This window comes from Grus americana, chromosome 3, assembly GCF_028858705.1.
Source record: "Grus americana isolate bGruAme1 chromosome 3, bGruAme1.mat, whole genome shotgun sequence".
Taxonomy (NCBI): Eukaryota; Metazoa; Chordata; class Aves; order Gruiformes; family Gruidae; genus Grus; species Grus americana.
In genome coordinates this window covers 33,528,834-33,555,727 of record NC_072854.1, presented here as the reverse complement: position 1 = coordinate 33,555,727, position 26,894 = coordinate 33,528,834, and the positions used below count along the sequence as shown (strand labels likewise).

At 37.4% G+C, this 26,894-nt stretch overlaps 1 protein-coding gene across 49 annotated transcripts in view; it reads right to left on the bottom strand.

The window, feature by feature from the left end:
• Positions 1-26,894, bottom strand: part of RIMS1 (regulating synaptic membrane exocytosis 1) — a 350,364-nt gene that overhangs the window by 162,313 nt on the left and 161,157 nt on the right. For 5 of the 49 annotated variants that reach the window (XM_054820967.1, XM_054820969.1, XM_054820971.1 and 2 more), the window contains exon 1: positions 9,805-10,158. The exons of 42 other annotated variants lie outside the window; for them this stretch is intronic. In XM_054820967.1, coding sequence (XP_054676942.1) covers positions 9,805-9,856 — 52 coding nt within the window. In that variant the 5' untranslated portion in view covers positions 9,857-10,158. Of the gene's footprint in view, positions 1-657; positions 769-9,613; positions 9,654-9,804; positions 10,159-26,894 lie in introns of those variants that run through there. 2 more of the 49 variants (XM_054820972.1, XM_054820968.1) reach the window with 2 other exon arrangements.

The window sequence follows — 26,894 nt, the reverse complement described above, 5'->3', positions numbered from 1 at the left end:
GACACTATGGTCGTGACATCTGCAGTTAAGTACTCTGTTACAGCTATACTTTTAAAAACAATTTCTCCTTGATCATCCTATGTTATTGCTGCTTCTTTACTTGCTACCTCTTTATGCCGTTCTTGCACTGCCACACCTCAGAACTGACTGTTTAATTACACAAAATAATTTCACTGAACTAGTATTAGAGAGATTCAGGAATAACATGCAAAACCTTACGGTCTAAGAGCATAGTTTCAGAATTCCAGATTTTCTCCAAAAAAGGCCCACCAAAACTCAAAACAAAAAATACTGTACACAGAGTACTCTCTCCACTGGTAAAAGTCTTTAAAAGTAACTAGCAAAATAAGACAAATTTAAGACATTATGGAGAGGAAGAAACAGCTTTTCTAAGGAATAAATAATTGACTTACAGGGTTAAACTGCTTCTAAACACTTTTTAAACAATACTTTAAATTTAAAAATGTGAAAAACTTAAAAATAATAAGTCCCTATGAAAATATACATATACTGTACCAGTATTTTTGTACATTACTTATATATCTCTAAAACATAAAAATTGTATTTCAGCTTAAAGCATATTAACAATACATTTGCAGTGTTAATGCATGATTTACTTAAGACCAATGGAATGAAACAAGTATATATTTATAAAACCTTTTTTTCCTGAGGGAATAATTCAAAAGTTGAATCCTGCCAGCAATGAGATATTTTTGCTATTAACATGCTGCTGCTCAGTTACTTTACTCTTGGACACACAAGATGGATATAATAATAAATCTACTTTACAAGACACAAATGTGTGAGGCTTTTTTCCGTGAGAAGTCTTTTGCAGTCTTCAATCAAATTTCAAGATGGGGAGTAAAACTCTAAAAAATTGCCGTTGTTTTTATCCATAAGATGCATGCCTTCAAAATAAACGGAGAGCAAAATTCACACCACAAAAACCCCATTTTCTCTGAAATACTTCATCTTCAGCAGCACTACCCATACCGAAAGCTAATACTGTGATTTCAAGTGAAATCCTGCAAAGCTGAGAAGTGCTGGAAATGACAGCCTTGTCCCTCTTGCAAAGCCAAAACAAGCACAAAATACGAGAAAGTCCGTTATCGTGTATGACCAGTCATGCTGATTTCCAAAGAGTCTTGATAACCGGAGATAAAATACCCCAAGATGTTTCCCCAAATCCATCCAGACTGTATTCGGAGACTATTGATACTCAGCAGAGAACACGCTTCTGGTGTTTTGCTCAAATCCAGATGCACTAGATTTGCAGCAGTTACTTAAGACAAGAAACAGACAGTCTAATGATAACAGTCACTCAGCCATGTTTGGCACTTAATTGAGCCTAACATGTAACTGCTAATTAATAAAGCAGTTTTATCACGTAACTAGGAAACTTAGACAATTATTTTCAGAGGCTGAATCTAAAATGAAGGTGCAAACCAGCTTCCTGTATAGTCAGACTAGATCTCTCTAATTAAACACATGCAACAGTCATTTATGTATTTACATTCGTTAATTTTTAGGGTGAAATATAGCCTGCATTAAACAGTCAATAAAGCTTATGAAAGATCTGGAACATGCTCTGTTATGTCTTCCACAGTTCCCATGGATCGGGATCAGCATCTCATGGAAACGATCAATCGTTTCCCAAAGTAAAAATCAATAGAAGCCTTATATCAACCTACAGAAAGTTATAACAAATGTAAAGAACCTCCATGTATCAACTTGATTGCCATCCGCCTTCATAGCCTGCGTTTTCATGAGTTAGAAGACGACTCTACATGCTATTGGTAAATGTCCTCAGCACACTGTTACTGCCATCAAAAACATCTGGCTACTGTAACAGATGTGATAGGTCATACTGTCAAGCAAGAAAGTACTCCTATGCCCAAGAAGAAAAAAAAAAAAAGATGCTAATCATTTTATCATGTCAGATAAACAATATATGTTTAAATCATTATAGTCAAGCTGCTAACTAACCACATAAAGAGAAAACACAAGTACCGTGGCTTTACAGACAGCCCTCACATCTAAGTGGCAAGCAGAGAATTCAAAAGCTACCTATTGCCTATTTATACAGAAAGCTTCACAAAAATGCTCATTATCTCCTTGCTCTCAAATTAACCCACTTCAGATGCCTACAGTTAAGAACTTAAATCCTTGCAGAACGAGGTCTGTGTTTTACCATTTATGCAGTTCAAGGACAGGCTGGCTCATGCGGTATGTGGGAAGAATGCACCACATGACTGTGAAGTTTAGGTTTTATTTTGTACAGAAAATATATAATTGCATTGGATTTGAGTTCCCTCCTGGCACATGTCCTAAACACTGAATGCAAACATACTGTAAGACTCCAAAGTTCAAATAAAGACTAGTATTCCATACAAGCAACAATTTACGTATATATCATATGTATATGTAATACATACATATAATACATAATATTTGGAGTACAGACTTGGCACACATGCCTGTGACCCCTATAGCTCCCAATGCTAGAGCCAGCCTCCTAGATTGTTCCCTCAATTCAATATTTATTTAGGCATTTTAATGTAATGATGAGATACAAAATTGCTTTTCTACATCTTAATTAAATTTCTGAGTAATAAAAAATCATTGAAAAAGGGTCTATGGAGCTTTACCAAGCATCAGGCTTTCAGATGTAGATAACTGACAACCTGGGCTTATCCAGCACACAGCAAAAATAAATGTTTATTCATTACTTTTGTGTTTAGAAGATAAAGACATTTCATACTCTTTCTCACACAAAATGAACACTTCAGCATTTTATTTTGAAATAAAATTAGTTTAAAAATCTTTTTTAAAGTGGTAGTTACATTGTGAGCATAGTGCAGGTTGAAATGCTAATTAATATTTGCAAACCAGAAATCCAGAAATAATTAGGCAAGGAAGTAGTGAACTCATGAAATACTATTTTGATTGTTAAGGATACTAATAGTAAACTAAATCTAGAGAAAAGGAAAATCCATTTGACTTCTCCCTTGGTCACTATTGCAAAGTTGTTTCCTTACAAGTGTTTGCAAATTCACAATTATTTTTGATTTTTGCAAAGGAATGATTTGTCAGTGGCTGATTACTAAAAATTCTTTCCATATATTCTTTTTATCTGGGTACAAGATGAATTTTCTGTGGACTGTTTGAAATATAACATGAGTTTCTTATCCAGATATTTATTTAGCAAAGACTTTTATTTTATTTTATGGATTGTGATTATTTTTTGTTAATGAGGAGTACATTTTACACATACAGTCTTTTATAAGAAAGTACTGCACTTGTATTCATTGATGGCTCAGGAAGGTTTCTCAAAAGGTATACTTGCAAAAGACCTTCCAACGCAAAAACAACTGTGCCCATTTGTATGTTCACAAGGTGGACTTCCTACCTGAACTATCTCAGTGTTGTTATAAGGCTTTATAAACTACTGAAAGCAAAGATTACTAATCTTGCCAATGGAAGCTTGAAGCCAATAATCACACCCTATCCAGTCAAGTTACAAACTGAGGATTTGTGAATGTTTCTAAAACTTTTAATAGGAACGCAAGGAATGTAACAAGGAAGCTGTTCTAAGATTCCTGAATCTCTAGGGAGCCTGCTCACAAGACTTCCTGAGCCAACATTATTAGTTCCTTCACTCAAACACTGAGTGTTGAAGAGTTCATCAACCCTTTCCATCTAGATGCTTATTTTTATCTCAGAAACTGTCTAAAATGTTATTCTGAAGATACACAAGTCTTATTGTAAGCATGTGAGTCCCAGAATATATATGATCCACAAAGCTCACACAGGGATGGCCCTCAGAAACATGTTCTGTAAGGTCTTCAGAAAGTGTGTTTTGAGTGCTAAAGAACCTGGAGAGACTTAGAGATGTAAAATACTAAGTAAGATGCATGAATCTCCATTAATTGGAAAAGTTCCTTTAAAAGCCTTATTAAAAATATTTTTTGAGGATACCAGAAAAAGTAGTTAGCACTATCAAGAACTTCAAATTAGCAGGCAAACATTTTGATTGATTTTTGATACTATGGTATCTAAAGATTTAAGAAAAATGTTGTCATCTCAGGGCTAGCTCCAAGTGCTGATTTTGCTGACTTTGATTACTCTCTCAAGTGAAAGCTAATTCCATAGATGGATGGATGGAGATCTCCTTTTTGAAATTTAGAGCTTCTTTAAATATATTTCTTATTGTTATTTAATTCCAATTCAATGCTGACATTAATTTGTTTTAACAGTTTGAGTTCCTGTTTCTTATAATTAACATTTTTATTTTTGGCATCATCTCTTGATAATATTTTTGTTCAGCAAATGATATTTGAAAAATGTATAACAAGTTATCTCAAAAAGTCACATGGGCTCATAATTTTGGAGATATGCATACAAAGCTATCCTATACGCTAAAAGCCGGACCAGATCTTAATAACTTTTCTGCTGTTCTGAAGGAATTCCCAGCACTTCAAGTATGCCATGCTGCTCTCCAGCCTAACACATTTTTTCTTTTCTGTGGTGGGGTTTTTTTTGTTTTGTTTTTGTTATTTTTTGTTTGGTTCAATTGCCTTTTACGGAGAGGTGGGAGAAGGTATTTTAAAAAGCCCACGTAAACAAAATACCTTTCAGCTGTTGTGTGTGTTGGGTTTCTTGTTTGCTTGTTTGTGGTTGGGGTTTTTTTTCCTGTGAACATTTAAACCAATTGAGTATGTGTTAATTGCAAAAGAAGGTACTATTTTGATTTTTGTCTCTTTTGGTATTTTCCCCCTGACAATTCTAAAAAAAGGTGCAGCTGAATATTTTTTATCTCAGTATTTGTTAAAGACTGATTTATGAACAAATTATAATTTGAAATCAAAGCTCAAAATAAATTCTCCTCAAACCCTAGAGTGTTTGTACACTGCCAGCAGACAGACATTTTCAGAAGGATAAGCATACCAGAAAAAAATGTAAGGCTGTGAAACAGCAGCCCATGCCTTAGAAGTCGCACGGATACAGTGAGGTATCAGTGCCCTGGTAGCAGCTGCTGCAAATAAGGTGACCAAAATGGGCTATGCTCAGAGAGGCTTATTTAAACATACTATTTCCCCTCCTATTGTGGGGAAAGAAGAAAAGCATTTCTGCTCAGATATAGAAGGTAAGACACAGTGTTTATAAACATGCTGATAGAAACAACAGCAACTGGGAGCAGGGTTTCTCCTTATCCACAGGACCACAGGAATGGGAAGGGAGAAAGGTAGCGAGCCTTTCTGTTGCTTGTCCAACATACACACATAGTGTCAATCATGCAGACCTGCACAAGTCACTTGAGAAATAACAATAAGATTATATTTCATAATCAAAGTTGTGATTTAATTTTCATGAAAACTGAGGGAGACAATCTCAAATATTACAGTGAAAAGGAAAGTCTGAGGAGGAAGAAAAAGCTCTTGGCTGTCCTGAGCTTCAGGACTGTACGTGGAAATACAGCAGATGAAATTCTCTGGATCATGACTAAAGAGAAAAGCACTTTAGCAGTACCATGATGGGGACCTACTCCAGAGCAGTAAATTAGGAAGATGAGCCTGGTGAGGTTTTTTGGGTTTTCTTCCTTTTTTCTTTTTTTTTGATAAGCATTCATCAGAATCCTCCACTATGCCGCATTTGAAGATAATGAGAGGTTTTAAAGGCTTTCATTTCTCCAGAGAGGAATACTGCAGGAAGAATCCTTGGAGCAAACAGTGAGAGATCACTGACACTAGGAAACTAACCATCAAATGCCTTTGGAACTTTGCATCCCACCAGTGGAGAGGAAATAGTCAAATATGTGAAAGTGAAGGAAGAAAGAAGGGAAAGAAAGCTGAGCAGAAGAAAAATCCAAAACTTTTATACAAAAACACCACCTCAAAAAAATCCCCCAAAACCCACCTAACCACCAAAAACCAAAACAAAACCAAAATACATCAACCTTAGAGAACATAAGGAAGCAGCCGTGACAGCAAAAGGAGTCCAGCAATCATGGAAGCATTTGAAGAAATAATACCAAAATCAATCAGAAGCAGAACCAGCCCAATACAGAGGAAGGAGAAATGCAGTCAAAGGTACTGACCAGCTAAGTCATAAATGTTTCATTTTCTAGAAGGTGAACAATCTATGGAAAGTTGCCTATAAGTGAGTAACTTAGAGTGATAGAGTACCAGGAAGCATACAAGACAAAACTAGAAACACACAAAATTTAATGCAAACAGCAAAGTATGCAAAAACAATTGAGATCATTCTGCAAATATTTGGTCCCTAGTACTTAGTATCTAGTACCAAGTACTTGCCATTCTAGAACACTATGGAAAGAGTCTGCTAGCATTTGGCTCTACCAGCAAATGATACCAAGGTGGCTAAGTTAGTTATTAAAAATAAGTTCTCCTCAAAAAAAACCCCCAAAACCCAACCAACTACTCAAGAAAAACTCATAGCAACAAGTTAACAATGTCTGTAGAATAAAAATTAGATGTTATGCCAAAGCAGGAAGTACTTATAGATCTGTCTCCAGCTATTTCATTGCCAGAAATAATTATTTCTTGAGAATTAGTAGAGTATGGATGAAGTTCCACAAAACTGGGAAAGGGCAAACACAGCACATATTTTTAAAGAATAGGGGAGGGGAAGAGGGGCTAGAAATGATAGACCAGTCAGGTTAGTATCAATTCTTGAAAAAATGCTAACACAAAACAAATCACCTTCAAGATAGAAAGAGAAGATATGAGACCGAAAAAATAAGGGGTCAATAATAAATTAACCCAAGTTCATTTCCTACCGCAGTAGTAAGATAGGTAACAATCAGCAGATGTTAAATATCTTCAGTTGAGCAGAAGTTTTGTTTATGAGCCTGCCATGTTAAGAGTCACACCAGAAAAAGTGTCTAAATAAAACTAGCATAAGGTGAAAAGTGATTCAGAAAAGCATATTCTAAACTGCTAAAAGTGCTAACAAAAACCCAAAAGTATTCATTAAGCAGAGTCTGTCATGTTTGTCTGGGATATAGTAATAGTCAACACTGACATTACTGTTCTAGATAATACAACAAACATTCTAGATTTGGAGGTGACTTGACCACAAGGAGAAAGGAATGGCTAGTTATAGGAGACCAGGACTGGACTTCAAAGCTATCCTTACAAACTGGTAAAATGAACTGGAAAAAAGAGGAGCCAGTTCAGAGTGGACAAGGAAATAGCTCCACACTCAGACCAGGATAAACATGTAGAAACAGGGAAAGGAAGTCAACCAGTTAAGGATTAGCTGTGCAGAAAATGACGTGGTGGATATAATCTATCACAGTGGTAATAGGAGAGGATGGCATACAATCCTCTGGCTTGCTGTCTGGCTGCTGTCTGAAAACCACTATCATTGCACTTGAGGAGTTAACAAGGCTGCTCAGGTGCCTTGCCTACTACTTGCCACCAAACACCAAATACCTCCACAGGTCAAACTGGTGGAGAACTCAAGGTTTTGTTGTTGTTTTTTGGTTTTACTTTACTCTGTAACGTGGTTTGTCTGCTGGGCACCTTGGCACCTAACCAACACCCTAACATGACAGTGACCTTGATGACAGGTCAGTCTCTCAGGTTGTCTCTTTGCAGCACACAGCTTAATTTTCAGAGTAGATTATTTAGCTTAACTGAAGTGTAGTTATGGGGGAGACATGAGTTAAATTTAATGGCCAGAGAGATATAGATGGTCTGGTTTAATAGTCCTTTATAATTCTACAGTCTATTACACAAAAAAGTCAAACGCTCTCAAGAGAGACCAATATTGGATCAGGGGATGTGGGGCTAGTCTGATTTTAAAATATCTTTAGTTGTCCCAATTCCATGCTATTCCAAAGACTGGAGATGTCTTGCTGCATGCCATTGCCCACAGCAGAGCCTGGAATCTCCGCAAGGTGTCAGACCTTTGTACTTCTCAACCCTACTTCACCTTCTTCATCTACTTATGCCAAGATGATAGAATCACAGAATGGTTTGGGTCGGAAGGGACTTAAAGATCATCTAGTTCCAACCCACCTGCCATGGGCAGGGACACCCTCTACCAGACCAGGTTGCCCAAAGCGCCATCCAACCTGGCCTTGAACACTTCCAGGCACAGGGCATCTACAGCTTCTCTGGGCAACCTGTTCCAGTGCCTCACCACACTCATAATGAAAAATTTCTTCCTAATATCTAATCTAAATCTACCCTCCTTCAGCTTAAAGCCATTACCCCTCGTCCTGTCACTGCATGCCGTTGTACAATGTCCCTCTCCAGCTTTCCTGCAGGTGCCCTTCAGGTACTAGAAGGTTGCAATAAGGTCGCCCAGAGCCTTCTCTTCTCCAGGCTGAACAACCCCAACTGTGCAAGAGGTCTCTGGAAGGCAGTTTACAAGTGTCTACCGCAATGAGTATCCTGAAGAAGAAACAGTGCTTTACCTTCTTTACATAGCTATAAACAACTTAAGTGTGAGAGAGAGTGCAAGGCTTTGACCTTAACCAAAGGTTTTCTCCAGTCTTTTGCTTTAAACTCCATGCACAGCTAAGGCTGACCATTGTCTCTTCCCGATCTTAGCAGCATCTTGTTTTCCTGATATTTCTGCTGCTCCTTCAACTCCATCTCTGTTTTCATTGCTGCTCAACCCCATTTTCTCCATCACATCTCTTCAGATTCTGCCCTCAGTATACTTTTATTTTCCTCTAAACTCTGCTAAAAGGAGTTAATTTCACACATGGATTTCTTAAAATATGTTAACTAACACAGCTGTAATATTTGAGAGGATAAAACCTCTTTCATGACTTATTCTATCATATAATCCTTAGGATTAATTTTTCTAGTAAAAACCCCTATTTTTCAAAAATGACTTCTAGAGACAGTATTATCAACTACTTATAGATAAGATTTTAAAGATCTTTGCTATTCTCAACACACTGCATAATCCCCAAGGAACTTGCAATTGTCAATCCTTCCTCTCACTTTCCCCTGCGATCCTTTAGTGATTTAGCTGAGGACCTTATTTCAAATACAGATTTTTTTCCCCTCCTAAGGAGAGGGCTGATGTCCTTCCCTGATTCAGAGAGTGCAATGCATCAGTATGATGATGCGGAGACAACATACAAAATAATCACAACTGTATATTTATTATAACCCATATATTATTATAACCATAACTGCATATTATGCTAAACAAACATATCCTTGTTCTATGTACATGGATTTAATGATTTTTTTTCCCTAAATAATATGCAAAAATAAAACAGAATCTTATTCCATTCTGAACTTGTTAAAGCTATGGGCAATAGCACAATTCAGGAGACTGAGGACACATCAATTGTCTTGTGCCAAAGAGAACTAATATACAGGAATGATTATTTGTTTCCTGAAGTAAATTTCTAACTTCTTTATCCATGACTTCTCCAAAATGCAAAATAGTCATAATGCAATCAGAATATTTTTATCACTTTTCAGAAACACATTTACATTTTGATGTGTGCTTTCAAAATACCGATTTTTGTTTAAAAACTCATGCCACATAACATCACTAATGTCAAATTATATTTGACACATGAGCGTTGAAAGTATAAACATAACTTAAACAGACTTACGAGCAAAATGGTTCCTTATTCCCTGCTTAAGCTGAATATTTGCTACAATTAATACTTTACATTCAGAGGACACAGCATCTCCACTCAAACCGTACAGTTAAAGAAATCTGTTTATAAAAAGATATATTTTTTAAAAATCTAAAGTATAAAAATACATCTAAAACCTCAGCACTGTATAGCCACTTGTTTACCTGTCCCTGAATGCAACGTATGGAGCAGAAACTGAAGAAACCCAGCAAACATAGCAGCATCAGCAAAAGAATGGTTAAAAAAGCACAACTGGCATCTAGTAGGTTGCTGAATTCCAGCCTGCAACTGTAGCAAAACCGTAACACAAGCAAAAATCCACTTCAGTGTGAAGGAGACGATATAAAAGAAGTCCCTAAGGTCCTTGCGTCCTGATTCTAAGCCAAATTATTCTGCAGCATCAAACATTCAACATCGGTGACACCAAACAGAGCTACAAGAGCTCTTGTCATCAAAACAAATCTCTGCAGTGTAGTGCAAGCATCGATTACTGCATTAGTTCATACACACTTGCTGCAATGACAAGGAGTTTCAGTCTCTAGAAGGGGTTAATGATTTTAGAAATCCAGAATTAACGATCCTCAGGAAACAAGATGGGGAAAAAAAAAAAAAAAGAAGCTCCTTCCTCTCCGGATAGAAAAGGAAAGAAGTTTCCTAGTGCTTTAAAGCCAACAGTAGACACAAGCTCGGGTACCTAAGTGATCAATACTACTGCTGCGGTTATTATTTATATTCAGCAGTGGTGCGCTGAACAAGTTTTAATGAACTGCGTAAATGAAGCAATCCTGTAAAGCATATGTGGCTGAAGTTATGTAAAACTCCCCAAGCTGTAGAATTACTTTTAGCACACTGATAACACCATGACCCTTGAAAAAATTTACCATTTTTTTAAAATTAATGGCATATTTTAATACTTTTCTGACATAATAGATGTGTGCATGGAAATGTAATTTTACATAAGAAAAATATATTCTAAATAAAAAACTGGAGAAAATATTTTGTATTCCAAACTATATATTAAAGAGAAAAGCAGAACCTGTATACCAGCATATTTGGGAAAGCCAGATGATTAGAAAATTACAGCTAATAAAATTTTCTAAAGAATTTAATCTAATGTAATCATATCTAAACCACACAACAATAAAACTACTTCTTTGGCAGAGACAGTCATCCTCTGTAAAAATATGTTTCTCTGCAGCATATCTAGATACTGCAGGACTTCAGAAATACGAAAAAACCTTCCTGTTCAGAAATTAAAATGTGAGAAAAGAAAGAGTGATGAACTAACCTATTTAAATTTCCATTCAAAGAGAAGCTTATAAGGGCTAAAATGTAAATAATTAAGCTAATGAGAGCTTACAGTTCTTTCATCTTTAATAATATATAGACCTATTAGTAATAATGAAAATACACTTTTAATCAAGTTGTTTCCCTGTAATTCTGCATCACATGATCAAAACCAAGGTACTGAACGCTGCCTTTCATACACTATATCTCGCCTGTCAGTCAACAGCAAAAGCCATGGCTGACATACCAGGTCACTGCTAACTTTCAGTGTCCCCAGTAGCACAGTATTAGCAGAAAGACAACACAACTGTCTACATCTGGTTTTTTTCACTGACATGTCCTCGTTAGGAGATGATTCTTTGGGGGAGGACAGTGTCCAGGCATCACATACTCCAAAAGACAGTGATCATCCGGACATCTACTGATCAGGGAACATACACACAGCTTTCTCCTAAAGCTGGACAACATTTCTTGCAAAAGGGACAAAAGATAGACTATGCCAAGTGCCCAGTGCTTTCACAGCACATCTGCTCTCCCACTGACCCTTCTGCACTTCTCCTTGAAGGACCTCCTCCTGTTCTGCCAGGGCTGGCGTTGAGGGTGTTGCTTCATTTTCAGAACATATCTCACCTGGATCCTAAATGCTCTCCTCCCCTTGCAGCACTACTAAACAAGGCAGAGGATTTTCCCACAACCCAACAGTGAAATATATTTGCTCCCTACAACCTCAGCACTTTTAAATGAGACTACACTGTATGGGGGTTGTTTTCTGACTTTTTTTAAATATTCCTGTCATTCCCATAGCATGCATATGTTTGTGAAAAAAAACCAAAAACAAAAACAAAAACAAAACTGTTCTCCCAAATGTATTTAGAAAGGTTGGTTGTGCCCCACAGTGTTGCTGAAGCTCCCCACTGCCTCCCATTGCCCTATGAGCCAGATACACACAACCTCCTCCTGCTCCTCCATCCCTGCATCAGGCAGTTGTCAACACCAGTTTTACCCATAGCTCACTCTAGCCATGAGATCTGCCCAAGCCCTGCCTAAGTAGCCCCGTTTAAAAGCTTCAGCTTCAGATGGCAGAGGTGTTTGCCATTATTCGCTGAAAAGTAACGGCAGAGAGGAGCAACAGAAGAGTGTTCTGAGGTCGGAAAGGGCATTTTGCAGAAAAGGACAGTGCCATCAACCCCAGCGTGCACTGCACATCCCCAAGAGGGGTTTTCATTCCTCCCGGCTCTAGTCAAATAGAGCCTTTCTGGCTGCCCTAAGGGCCCAACTGACAGCTTGAGAATCACACACTGATAGTTGTTTTATTTACTTTTACATCCATTAATAGCAGCAAGGCTACTGGAAAGTAACGAAATCTGGTTACCATTCCACTGTCCTAATAAAAATACATAACTAAGTTATAGCACACTTTCAACCTTTGCTTTGGATAACATTGCCTATGTAATCTCAGAAGGTTTTTACCCTCGCAAATTATTTTACTGCCACTATCCTCTGAGGCATACTACACTGTGCATCTGATACTTAGATTTTGACCATAATATTTTATCTTCTTCATAATCTTCCTGCTAATAATTGCTCTAGATCTTAATCTATGTATGAGACTCCTGCATTTATAAAACTTTCTAAGATGATTAGAAAAGAATGAGATTGTTCAATCTCACACAGAAATCCAACCCTACCAGTTGTCAAGTTTTAAGAGGTCAAATTCCGAGCATTAAATGTACTATTCAGTTTTATGCCTGGATGAAAATGCAGCTTTCCCCTAAACTAGAAGTTTTACAACCCTTTTTTTGAAAGAAGAAAGCCAGAGAATGGTTCCAAGCATTAAGCACAGAAAGAGCAATTCAAGGAAAAAACGTATGCTTTAAGTTGGAATTTACCTTAGGAAATGAAACAACAGAAAAGATCCATGTTATGATCTCCAGACCTCAAAGGCAAGTTACAATGGAGAAAAGATTCTAATACAATTGCAGGAGCCTTAGATACAATATTAGGTATTGTATGTGACATTTTGTACTGCAGCCCTGGCTTTCAACTAAGTCTCCCACGATATCCTTGTAGTCGAATTAGACATCTATGGATTGACTGGTAAACTACAAGGGGGGTGGAAAAATGACATAACCACTTGACTCAAGCGATAGTCAAAGGACTGAAGTTCAACTGGTGGAGAAATGTTACCTATATAAAAAAGGTATCAGAACAAAGATTTATGGGGATGCATCAAGGCTTTCCTTTGCTCAGCTAGCAGCACTTCAGACCACAAAATGCTCTCTTGGGATCATAGAAAACTTGGATGCAGCCTTTGACTATGCACCCAGAATTAAACTCAGTAGAGAAAACATACTTGCTTCTGATAGGCTTAACTGCAGAGTTTGGCTGACACCGGGCTAATTAAAACACTTCTGTTCCCTGTGCGCTTGTGCAACATAAGTGCATCTTCTCTTCAATAAAGTATCGCCCAGTGAAGAGGACTGAGTATTTTTCAGATTCTTTGCCAAAATAGTTACGATTTTGCAAAGACAATTGTTGACCATTTATCATTTACAAGAGAAAGACTTTTATATATAAATATACAAATACATATATCCATACATACAGAAGTGGTTTTCTTTTCAACAGATTGACATAGCTTGGCCTGTCATTTCTTATAATTACTGAGAAAAATCAGAGGTTAAGAACTGAGATGACTGTGGTGAAAAAGATACATAGCTCCTAAAAGGAATGTCTGCACTCAAACACCCATCAAACTTGTTAGACCTCTTCAATGTTCCTTTCCATTCAGGCATGAGCACATTCTGTTCATATTCTTGGCCAGCTGGCAAAAAACAAAAGCACCAAAGCAGAAATGATGTAGTCACATCAACATAGGGACATGCTGGAGCTACTAAGTTTGGCCTTTTATTTAGCTTGGCCTAAATCAATGTCATGCTGTCATTACTCCACAGCTTTTGGTCTAAACCTCAATCTGAGCCAATCATTTCAAAGTGGAAGTAACCTGGCATCTGTCTGAAAAACACAATGTAAATGCACACATCAGAGCAGGCTACAGCGTGCCTCCCACTGGCATCCCAGACAAGTGGCTTTTCCACGTTGTTCCTAAAGGTCCTTAAGGGGAGTTTTACAGAACATCACACATCATTTTGCAGCAGACTGGAAGACTGCTGGAAGACAGAAGGGCATTGCTGCACAACCAAATGACAGGAACCCCTTCAAGCACACAGGTATGCGAGAGCCAGTAAAGAAAACCCCGTTATCTATTGCTCCTGTACCCATTGTTTCCAAGTTCCATTGCCAATTGTTTAGTACTGTGCTGCCACCAATATTCCATTTCTTCATCCTCCACTCCTGACTGACTTGATTGTTCTTGACTCATCTGAGGAAGATGATAATGACAGCGAAACTGGAAAGAGACAAGAATGCTCACACTAGAAAATCTACCGTCCCATAGATGCAGTGGCTGAGATCTTTGCTATCCCACCTTCATGATCCAGTAATTTTGCAATGCGTTTATCTTAGTTACTTCATCTATTAAAAAAGACAACATCTCCTCAGGATGATCATTTTGATAATTGGCCTTGACCACGGAGGAGCTACTGACATCAAGACAGAGACGATCAGTGCTGCACTGTCAGATTTACAGATGATTTCTGGACTTCATATGACATCACAGGATGATGAACTGACCTCTGTATGAAAAGAGATTTTGTGGAGTACTTTTCTTTGTGACAAGGGCAGTACTTAACAAATTAACTTACAATACCTATAAAAGATCTGCTGGATAGCTTTTTTTAGAGCTTTTTTAGACCTTTTTTGGTCTTAACCAAACCCTAATTCAAACAATTTGCTCAGCCATTCAATTGCTAACTAAAGCCAGATGCTTTCAGTGAAATGGTGATTGAAATACACATACTGACTTTTCAATTTACTAACAAATAGTATCAAAATATCCTTTTTGTTCCCAACTTTGACTATTATTTCTAGTAGTTGTGTTACTGTCTCCATAAAGACAGATTTCTCCCAACTCTTACACCCTACAGCACGGTGGATGTGGTGAATACCCATATTCAAAGTCTCTTCCCTGCTTAATGCAGGGTAAGCTGGGAGGAAGTGGTGATATGACAGCACTACCTTTGATAGCCATGCTACAGGCTGGAACTCACAGAACTAAATTGCTTGAATCAATTCAATGTTACTGCCTGTAGGAAGAGACTGCAGGCATCTAACCAGAACCTGAGTTTTCGTGCTAAAAGAGAAGCCAAGCAAAAAGTGTCATCTGCAAACCTGGCCTACAGCAAAAACAGGAGATTCAACCTAGAGTGACAATGTCATTACAGCTTCTTATTTAATTCAGCCACATCACCTTACCAAAATTCCTTAAAATAATTCTTTTTTGTCCTTCCAAAACTCTTTTTTCTTCCCCATTACAAAACATAACAAAACAAAAGACAATGCATGTCCTGAACTGATTCACATACAGGCTGTGGTTGAAAGGTTAGACAGCCAAGGGTGATAGATATCTACTTGTCACTGGTTCATTCTATTTATTTCAGGACACTTTTGACAACTTAATTCACATCCCCTCCTTTTCTTTTCCTTACTGCCTAAGTCTGCATAGACATGGTTTAATTTCCAGTTCCTCCTACAAGTCAGATTGCTCCCAGATCCTTTAATTCCAAAAATTTCAGATTTAAACCTAGAAATTAAAGCAGCAGTACCATACGTACTGACCATTTCAAAAGGTCAATCTCTATTAAATAGCATTTCTATTACTTTAAAAATGTTAAAATGCCATCCAAACTAAAAAAAAAAAAACCAACCCACCATGCATCCAAATGCAGGGTTTAACGGTAAACATGTTGGATTTTTAAGCATTGCCAGAAAATTCTTTCCTAATCCTTTTAATAATTTTCTAGGTCAAAGTAAGATTAGGTCCACCATAGCACAGATAACTGATGTCAGACAACGTGCCTTAAGATAACATTATTTGTTGTCATAGCTTTTTTTTTAAAGGAAAAGGATCCTGATAGATTAGAATTTTAAAGGAAACACTTGAAGAGAAGTCAAACCGTAAATGGTACATTTGTTTGTTAAAAAAACCCCCTGCTCGCTGGCAAAAATTAATGTCTTCCTAAGTGTTTCAGTGGCTTGTAGCCATTCCCTAAGACTTCCCTGGCAGTGAGATTTAAAACTAGGTAACAGGAACAGATTAATGAACTTTTTGTATAACTGATTTCAGAGCAACTCGTCAGTGGAAAAGATCCCACAGCAGCACTGGATTTATTCCTAAGCGTTCAGTTCAATTCCCATTCTCAGGGGCTGTTTTGCCCTCCCACAGACAATCTCTGCTTAAAGAGGATGATGACTCCCCTAGTGGCAAATCCGTAACACCTGCCCCATGGGAGATAACTGAACCTACCTGGGAAGGCTGACAAGGTTCAGTGTGTTACATGAAAATTGGCAGAAACAGCAAACACTAGAAAATTTTGAGAATCTACATCCATTTAAAATTGTATTTGTGAGTTGCTTTTGTGAGATTCAGTTTTATCTGTAAGTGCAAGTCACTTTTATACTATATTTTAAGTAAAATCTGAGCCTGTACAGAATACCAAATCACCTGACATTCCATGTGTTTTGATGCAAACTTACACCAACTTGCTGTGGTAGAGCTCTGGAGCACAACAGGCAAGAACCAGCATTGTATGTCTGAGTGACCCAGGATTTTGGAGAGTTGGAAAAAAACTGGCTGTTCACTAGCCCTCAGCTTATGGCACTGATTAGCATTCACCGCCTGAAAAGAGGTTTTTGCTCATCTCACAATTCAGGTGAGAACTGTATGAATAAATTGCACACAGGTTAAAGCAAGTCAGCTGGGGAGCATGTTTTTGCACAGCATGAGCTCCCTGCTCTGCAAAGCTATCTGTCACTCCTACCCAGAACTCACAGGAGCCTGGTGCCAGGATTTGCAGTTCCCACCTGAGATGTGGGAGCAGGGCTGACGCACTCCAAGGACTGTATCCAGCTGCTTCAGAACAGCATTTCTTCTCTTGTGGCACCTGCTGATAATCTTTAATGCAGAACAGTCTGACTTTCAAATACTTTACAAAGTCAAAGAATAAAAGAAAAATACACAGACTTTTTATGTTCATGCACCACCTCTTACACCACTCTGGATCAGTGCCCTAAAAGCACATGTTATGACACCTGAAGTATTTAAATGGAACAGATGTACTGGAATGCACACGTGCCTTCTAATAGCACGCACACATTCTAATTCATATAAATATCTACGTATATACTCACATGCATGTATGCCCCCCAAAAAACTCTTGTCTTACTAATCTCATGAAATTACAATAAAACAAAGAACATGAAAGCATTCACATACATTATTGTATCTTTTCTTTCTGCTCCTGAACCTACTTTACTGCAGTGTTCCTGAAGATAACACAGTGTGCTCTCATTAAACAGGTGTTTCTTATGCATTAGGTCACAGAAAAAATTACATTGGAAGGAAATGTGCTTTGGCTAAGTAGGAAGAAAATATGTAGCTTCACCAGAAGTATCAGCAAGATTTCTTGAGCACAAACATACAGAGTTCTCTGTAAATGTGTATCTCTAAGCTTCCCAAAATTCTTGAAAATCTGGCTCATGATCCTCAAAAAAGAGTACCTTTTTCTTGCTATGTTTATTTTTTTCCGAGGATAGGACTCATGTAATGACTAACTGCTTCTGCAGAGCTATACTTATCAGTGTAATTTCCATATCCAGAATATATTCCATACACCGTCTTCTGACACCAACCTACAGGACAATGTAAATTTGCCTATGGAAAAATGCACATGGAGATAAAGGCTTTTAAATTACCAGTTTGAGTAGGAAGGCATGCCTGCATTTCCAGACTCTCTCTTTGCTAACGGAGAAACTGTCTTGCATAAACAGAGTGTGATAGGTACAAATTAGATTTGACTGCTCCATCTAGCGGCTCATTAAGCACAACTTTAATGGTTAAGAATATGTGGCCTAACGGGTTAAAAAGAGCCATGTGTGGTGCTTGCTTCTTCTCTGAGCAACACAATAAAATAAATTCATAGCACTAAGCTCTTTTAATAGCATAACATAAAAATAATCTCTGAAAAACAAAATTTCATGAACGTTTAATATAGTTAGGTCTCTAAAAGTAGACAAATATTTCTACATTTTTAATTATTATCTTATTCTATTTAGTTAATAAACATTAATAAGAACAGTAAAGCTTTAGAAATAGCTTATTTGATTTGAATTTACAGTTGAAGTTACATTCATATTTGAGTTTACATTTCCAGTGAAAAGATATCTTACATTTTTAGTTAAAAAAATCAAATTAATAAAAAGCCAACCACTAAAACATACACTAACTCTTACCTACAAGAAGTAAATTTTGAGGCTCAGGTCTGATTCAGAAAGCCACTTCTACTCTGTGAAGGACAACTCCTAAACAAATCTAGAGCACCATTGATTTTTAGAGGGAAAGAGAAGTGCCCTCAAGTCTGCCCAAAGCTATTCCATGGCAATTCTAAAATATACCGAGAACTCAGATCCTTTATAAAACTGGCATAATAACATGACCAAGTTGCTTTAAATAGAACATTTTTCTAACAATCATTTTGAGGATAACTACTTAGAATTGAAGCTCATATTGCAGAGGAAAGAATTACCAAATTGAGGACTAGGTTTCAAAAAATGAAACTTTAAATCCTAGAAATTAATGTACACAATTAAATCATAAAATACATGCAAATTAAAATCAGATAAACATGTGATGTGCTTCATTTCTCCTTGCTACATGTCTGAAAACATTTTGTCTTAAATTACACATACAACTGAGAGGTACCCAAGGAATATAACCATTTTCCTTATTTCTCCACCACGCATAGCTCCCACAACTAACACCAAAGGGATATTAAGTTTGGACCCTATATGCAATCAAAACCTCTATGTAATGAAAGTTAAACGTATTCTTAAATTCCTTACAGACCTGCTTTTAGAATTGCAAAATAATCCCATGCTAGCTGCGGCCCAAGTGAGATGTACAATATACATTAAGTCAAAGACCCTTTTCAGTCTAATGTTCCAATACCAGCCCACCTTCCCTTCAAAGGCATTATTTGGATTTGGGAAGTTTAGATGAGCCATGCTGACCCTGCACATTTCTCAACTTGCTCAACAGACCAAATTAGACTTGGTCTAATTTGCATATAAGGTACAGCAAAGCCACAGGTCACATAGTAAAGAATGCTGATATTTGCTTTTCTAAAATAGAAAAGGTTATGTTTACAGACAGGAAGCAAATGTGAAAAGAAAATATTCCGAATAAAATGTAGTATTAGAAGGTGCTTCGTGGCTGGAAAGTGTAAGAAAATATTTAATATTGAGGGTCTAAAAAAACATTGCTGTAGGTATGCATTTACTGCATATCATTACAGCATTTCTGAGACAAAATACTTCAAAGGTTGAAAGTGTTTAACAATTAGAAAGCTCTTCATATACTGCTTTTACAGTCAGTCAAGGGAATGAGCTGAGAGACTCATGCATGAGAGAGATATTTTTAAGAAGCTAAACATGTACAAATGCAGAGATTTCAAGTGCTGGAGCACCTCAAAAAGTAACTAATTCAACTCTCTTAATATTTAGAGCAATCTAAATATCTGCAGAAGGAGGCGGTGAACTTATGAACAGTTAGGCTAGCAGCATGCAGGTCCTAGCTGTCTACTACATGCATTAGCCAACAAATAATCACTGTTGCCCTACATTTTGTGTACCCTGCTTGCAGGCTTTCTATTCTCACAGTGAACTTATGCAAAAAACCCAAAACCAACTATCAAACTGAACATAAAACCATAAAACTGCACTGTCCTTACATATCTTCAAGCTGAGGGGCAAGCCAAAACAAAACCCGTCTCTCTGAACTAAAATCTTGGAAGAGTCCTCTACTTGGATCAGAAGAGCAACATGATCAGTTATCAGAACAATTATATTAAGGTGTTAAAAACTGTCGCGGGGGGGCAGTAACTAATGAAAAATGAATAGAGCAGCAAGGTCCCATGCACACAACCATCAAGCTGTCATATCCTTTAGTGGTGACTCCATCAGTCAAAAGAAACAAACAAAAAACATTAAAAAAACCAAACTGAAAAAAGCCCAACCCAACAGCTGAAAAAGGCTGTAAGGTATGGAAATCTAGGGGTTTTTATATGAAAGAAATAGCTCCACAATATCTTTATAAGCAGTAACAGTATACATACACGAATCACTTTGTTACCTGATAGGAAAAGCAAGCAGGCAAACCAAATGGTAATTTAACTGATTAACAGCATATTAATAGGTAGTGAGAACAGGAATCTAGGCTCAGTTGAATCCCTTGTGGTAGGCAACCTGCAGTTAGCCACAAGAGAATGCAAGCGTGACAGAGGACGCTTGACAGTAATCTGAAATTCTGCTGGATGCTGATAACTGGAAGAAAAAGGTACCTAGTAATAATATGTCCTTGCATTAAATAAGCATAATATTTTATTATCATCAAGGCAAGTTGCAGTCTCACTCACGGACTGAAATCTCACCAAGTTAGGCTCTGTACAAACACAAAATGTAACCCCAGACTCCACTGAACTTGCAATTTAAATGCAAGACAAGAAAACAGGCAGATGAACAATTAAGAAGCAGTGACTACATTTATACCAGTGTATTAGCGCCAAGTAGATTGTCTGTCTTGCTCTGTCATTAGAGTAACCCCTGGAACAGTTGTGCTCTGGGTCAATTAGCACCTTCCCATTTATTTCTAGGCAGGAGACAGGCCAAGAATAAATCCTAATAGACAGCTCCCATGCACCCTTTCTCTTGAAGAATGCAAGAACTTCATCACATGGAAATGCACCATGTTTCGTTACTTGGCCAAAGATGTCAAAGAATGGCTCTTGCATTTACTAGTACAGTAAATATATCCAATGAGACGGTATGAGATGTGCACATTTGAAAATACAATTCCCGTGCTTGGTATCATGGGTGAAATGGAGAAAAGAATCAACTTAAGTGGTTGCAAAGTGTAGGTGGGGAGTCCCTGATTGTGAAGTTCATATATTGTACAGAAGGAGAAAGAAGGAAGGAAGGAAGGAAGGGTTAGAGCAATACAAAAACATGAGCAAAGATGGGAAAACAGTTTTCAGGCAGACATTCAGAATGGACAGGAACAGGATGAAACCATGCCTATTTAGTCAAAGGAAACACAGACATTTCATAATTATTAACCTTCTTTCTGACACAATCAAGTTTTTCAGTCTATCTACTCAAAGTTGTAGTGAAAGAAAGAAACTGGAATAGTTCCTGTGTATTACAGTAATTAAGTGCATTATTATAAGCAAAAAATGACATCAAAGGTATCAGAGAAATATTAACACAAAATTCTAATAATACTCAGTACCATGCGGTATAACCCCTGTGTTTGGACTCAATCTGATTTACTATGATCAGAATGAATACACTGAATCCTTGTAACTAAGAAGAGGAAACAGAATTATCTTTGTCAGAAAATAACAGAATCAGACGATTGCTTGTTCCTAGTTAACTCTATCATTAACTAAAATTAACTCTGAAATTAATAAAAGTCTATGTATTATTCTAAAATAAGCCAATAATTAATTTACCTTTTTCTTTCACAGACTTTCATTTTTCACCCAAAGAGAGGCAGCTTCCCCATACAGGTGGAAAAAAGCAAAAGGTTTGGATTTCAGTCCTGAGACCTAAACTCGTCCTTCAATATGCTGCACAGACCATCCACAGTTATGCAGCTTTACCAAGCATAGTTTGGTTCATCCTTCACAGTTCACCTTTTCCTCTAAGCTCTCAGATCAAAAGAATAATAGCAAATCCTGAGCAGCAGTTCACATAAAAGTTATGGTATACAAAAAAATATATGCATATAAAAAATACTCAGTAGTAGACAGAGTGGGGGAAAGGATCATCCTCTGGCTGTAACACCATGCCATGTTTCAGACTAGCTGAGTTTTAACTCCAGTTCACTGCAGAGCTGCACTTTAAAAAGTGCTCAGCAGCTAAAATTAGGGCAAGTTTTTCAAAAGCTCTCAGCTCCTTCTTAGACCCTTAAAAAGTACTCCATGACCCACAGCTCCCACTGCTCTTCTTGCACCTGCTACCTCCAGTGGTTTCTATATGGAAGAAAACTGCTGAATGTTCTTGAGGATTGGGCTTTCATAGAGAAACCTAGAGAAGTCCTGGGTTTCTCTACAGGTCCAAACACTCTCACAACTCCTGAAATGAAAGCTACCCTGCTTGTCAGGTGTTAAGTCTCTTTGAACATACGATCCTAATTCCCCCAAGCTTTATTATCCTTCTTTTTGTAATTACAACACTCATCTTACTACTGGATAAATTATTATTAGGAGAAATTCATTGCCATTTTATAAATTAGATGTGCGGGAGAAAGGTAAGCGACAAAGAACAAACAAAAAACCAAGCAATGCAGAAGACGGAGCACATTAATAGTAATGAAACATAATGCTTTGCCAACTGCCAGAGATGTAAGAAAGAACTCAAGATTTAACAGTTTATGACATCATTTTCTTCCATGTCTCTTGATAAGTTGTCCTGGTTTTGGCAGGGATAGAGTTAATTTTCTTCTTAGCAGTTAGTATAGTGCTCTATTTTGGATTGAGGATGAGAATAATGTTGATAACACACTGATGGTTTTAATTGTTGCCAAGCAATCAAGGACTTTTCAGGTTCTCATACTGGCCAGCCAACGAGAAAGTGGGGGATGCACAAGAAGCTGGGAGGGGACCCAGCCAGGACAGCTGACCCAAACTAGGGTCAGCCAAAGGGATATTCCATACCATATGACGTCATGTTCTGTATATAACTAGAGACCGGCTGGGAAGCATCACAGCTCAGGAACTAGCTGAGCATTGGCTTGACTTCGGGTCGTGAGCAATTGTGCTGTGTATCACTTGTTTTGTATATATTATTATTATCATCATCATCATCTTCCTTTTCTGTCCTATTAAACTGTCTTTATCTCAACCCATGAGTTTTACCTTTTTTTTTCCTCTTCAATTTTCTCCCCCATCCCACTGCGGCGGAGCGGGGGGGTGGTGGTGGTGAGCAAATGGCTGCGTGGTTGTTTTAGCTGCCTGCCAAAAGTCAAAATGGGCATTTCTTTTTTCTTTTTCAAAAATCAGATTGTTATTACATAAATTTCTACTGGAAAGGCCTATCAAATATCTTTACTTAAAGGGTGACAAAAAAGGATAAGCTGCAGTCAGGAGTACTGTGGATTTAGCCCCAGATTTCCCGACCTTCGCCCAGAGCCTGCCACAGGAACAACAGCAGTTATTTCCAACATAGAGCAGCTATGAAGAAATTGATTTTTATTTCCAGGAATCCTCTGTTTCAACTGAGTAAGAAATTATGATTACAGTTATCCTTAACTTCGCTTATCTGTCCTCAGAGTTGACACAGTTTCTGGCACTGAGCTTCAATCTCCCTAGCCATAACTTAATCCTTCTGGGGAAGAGAGAAGCACTTCAGTTTCTTCTTTCCCATTTAAGCCCAGTCCTTTCTTCCTACCACTTCCTTCCTTCCTTCCTTCCTTCCTTCCTTCCTTCCTTCCTTCCTTCCTTCCTTCCTTCCTTCCTTTCCTAGACTATTCAACCCCAATCCATCCCACCTTTCCTTACATGTCATGTTTCACAGAGCTCGGTCAGTCTCGCTGCTCTTCTGCGAACTCCCTCCAGCATGTTCACAACCTACTTAAGGTAAACTGGAGAAAGGGCTTTATTAGGATTTTAAAGGAGAACTCAGCTACGTATTTTCTGTGACATGCCTATTTATATTGTTATGTATCTCAGTGAAGTATTGGATTTCTTGGCAACAGTATGACTTTTTTCCCACTCATGCTCAGCTTATTTCATTTGCATATGCATGTATGTACTTTACATAGTTCTATATACACAAAACAGATTTCTTACTGCCCAACACTAATTTAACAAGTATTTATTTACAACTCCATAAGCACTGTAAATAATTTCAGCTACTCAAAAGCATTGAATATTGACAGCATTGAATAATGCTAGCACTGACCAAAATTCTAAAACTACAGCCATTTTAGATTATATTTTCATTAAAAACTGAATCAGATGTAGATCTAAATTATTGCAAAAGGACTAGAAGATAAATCGGAACTAATTTCTAAGAACTAACAATCTTCCTATCAAAGGTATTTTATTTTACTCTAAGCTAAAGTTCAGTCACATTTTTAAACAAATTCAGCACTTTTTAAAATTCCATGCCCAACTCTCCACGTGAACAGATGTTAAAATATGCTAACAGATGTTACAGTACAACTTGACTTGCCTACACTCCAGATTTAAAATACCTCAGTGAAAAAGCTTAGCTAAAACCATCTAAAACCAGCCTCCTCTTCTCTCTAGCCTTTTCCTGATGTTTTCTTAAGGTCCATTTATACACCCTGCCGCATGTGTGTGGTTTCTCTCTTAGCCCACAAGCCACCTTCCTTGCCAACAGTGCTACAGCACTTGGAATAAATCACTGGGGCAAGGATTTAATTTATGCTGCCCCTCCTGCAGGAGCACCCCCAGGCATGAGCACCCAAACCAGCACTCAAAACACCAGAAGAGGATGGAGAGGGGGTCAGATCCTCTCCTCCTGGAGCTGAGCCAGCACTGACTCATTCATCTGCAAACCACAGCATCCCTTTCTCCTTCTGACCTCCAGGTCCACTCCTCCTGGTCACAACCTCCCTGCTTCACACCTGTGCATACACAAGATCTCAGTAAGATCCTGCCCCTGACACTTTCTAATCAGAAGGGTAATGTCATAAGAACAAAACAAAACCAGGTCGCTCTGTTCCTCCTGGTACTGTAAGAAAGGCAGTATGAAGGAAACAATCACATCTTCACTGAAAGTTACTGGAATGTCATTGCAGGAGGATTTTTTCCAAACAAGGCTTGAACTCTATCATGCTCTCCTTACTCACAATTAAATCCATTAGCAAGTATACAAAGTGACTTTTACTTAGCTTTTTACCATTTTGCTGACAATATGCACATATTACGCATATTTCCAAGCCTAAACAGTGTGAACAACATACACATTTAGGCAAATATGAACAATGAGTATGTAAAATGTAAAACCATTAGCACATCTATTTACATAAAAGTACATGAGCAGCTTTCAGTACCTCCTCACATTGTTCCAATTTCCAACACTATTTTATCTTCCAGTTTCAAAGACTGCATGACAGAAGTCTAAAATATCTCTTGTATCTATCACGGGATAAAAAAAGTTACATACAACCTCATCTGGACAAAAACCTACTAGTTCTATGCAAATTCTTGGTTTTAAACTTTAAAGAAAATATTTTTTCTCAAACTTACTCCAAATTAATCTGCATTCTTCATTGGATGGCAGTAGGCAGAAGCTGTTAGTTTTAAAATGAGGTCTGGATTTCATTTGTAATAGTCTGGTTTATGTTATTCTAGCAAGTCTTTGAAGTGAGTATGAATGCAATTTATGCCTTCTAAGAGGACTCCTTTTGCCCTGCAAGGACAGCGTTGTCACTGGAAACTCAGTCCACATAATGTTCAACTATTACAAATTTCAGAATAAGGAGTCCTACAGCTTGCATTAATAATAGGATGAAAACAATTATCAGCAATCATTAATAGTGCAGATGTTTTTAAAAAGAAATTTGAGATTACCTTTTTGGACATCGCTAAACAATTCTTTCTCTAGATTTACTCCAACATGGAAACAACTGGACATCAATCTTTGGGTCCTCTGCAATCCCAGTGGATTGCAAAAGACATTTATTTTTTGGAAAGAAAGTATCTCCAGTGCTTGTGAATTATTTTGTTAAAAATTTTGAAGAAATACATATTAAATGGTTACAGTAAATAGCAGGGGATGCACTAGCTAAGTTAGCTTGCTTTGTATTTAAGAATATCACTTTTAGAAGGGTTTTTTTGTGCTCAGAAGACAGCGAAATGTAATCCTAAACAGTGTTTCTATGAAATGCAAATGTGAAGAAGTAACTTTTGCATAGTATCTACTTTATATGTCATTTTTGGCTATTTGTTTTCAGTACAGTCTTATCCACTCTACTAATACATTATATTTCTGTGGGGCATCATTTTCTTTTAAACATCTCTGCAAGCTGTTTTCCACAGAAAACTTCTATTTTAGTTGTTCAATATAGAACTGAAAATTTATTACTCAGTTTCTGATTGCTTTATATTGGCAGTCATCAAATGTGAACATTAATTTTAAGATCTTGGTTTTTCCTGGTAAGGCTGTTCAAAGTTAAAAATTTTATTTGTAATAATTCTATCTTTCTAGCTCCATTTCTATTACTTTGGAACCAGATTTCTGACTGAGCGGATATTTAGATAAGAGAAGATGGATTCCAGACCTCCTGGGCTTATAAACTAAAGCGCTACAACTAGGGACCTGTGCAGTATCTCTCCCAAATTACAAGCAAAGCACTGAAGGAATGATGGGTGAAACTCTTTTTGTAATGATGCTGCTAAATTGCAAAGAATGGGATTCTGACCTCGGTTACAATAGGGGCATTTTTTAATTATTAGTATAATTGTTTTAACACTACACCCTCTTACTGTGGATTTTTTTCTTTTAAAATATCAAAGGATTTCTACAATATTTTCTTAAGCAAGAAAATTTCCTGCCTTTCCATCTATTCTCACAAAATACTGCAGATTTTTTCAAGTACTGATGAAAATTTAATTATAAAAATAATTGGATATTTTACTACCAGAAATGCTTCTGCTTTCTCATTTTTATTCACATTTCCTAGCTCTTTTTCTGTACTATACCCCTTGCTTCAAAGGCTTTCCAATTCTTTTCCCATGACAAGGATTGCAAAAGTCATATC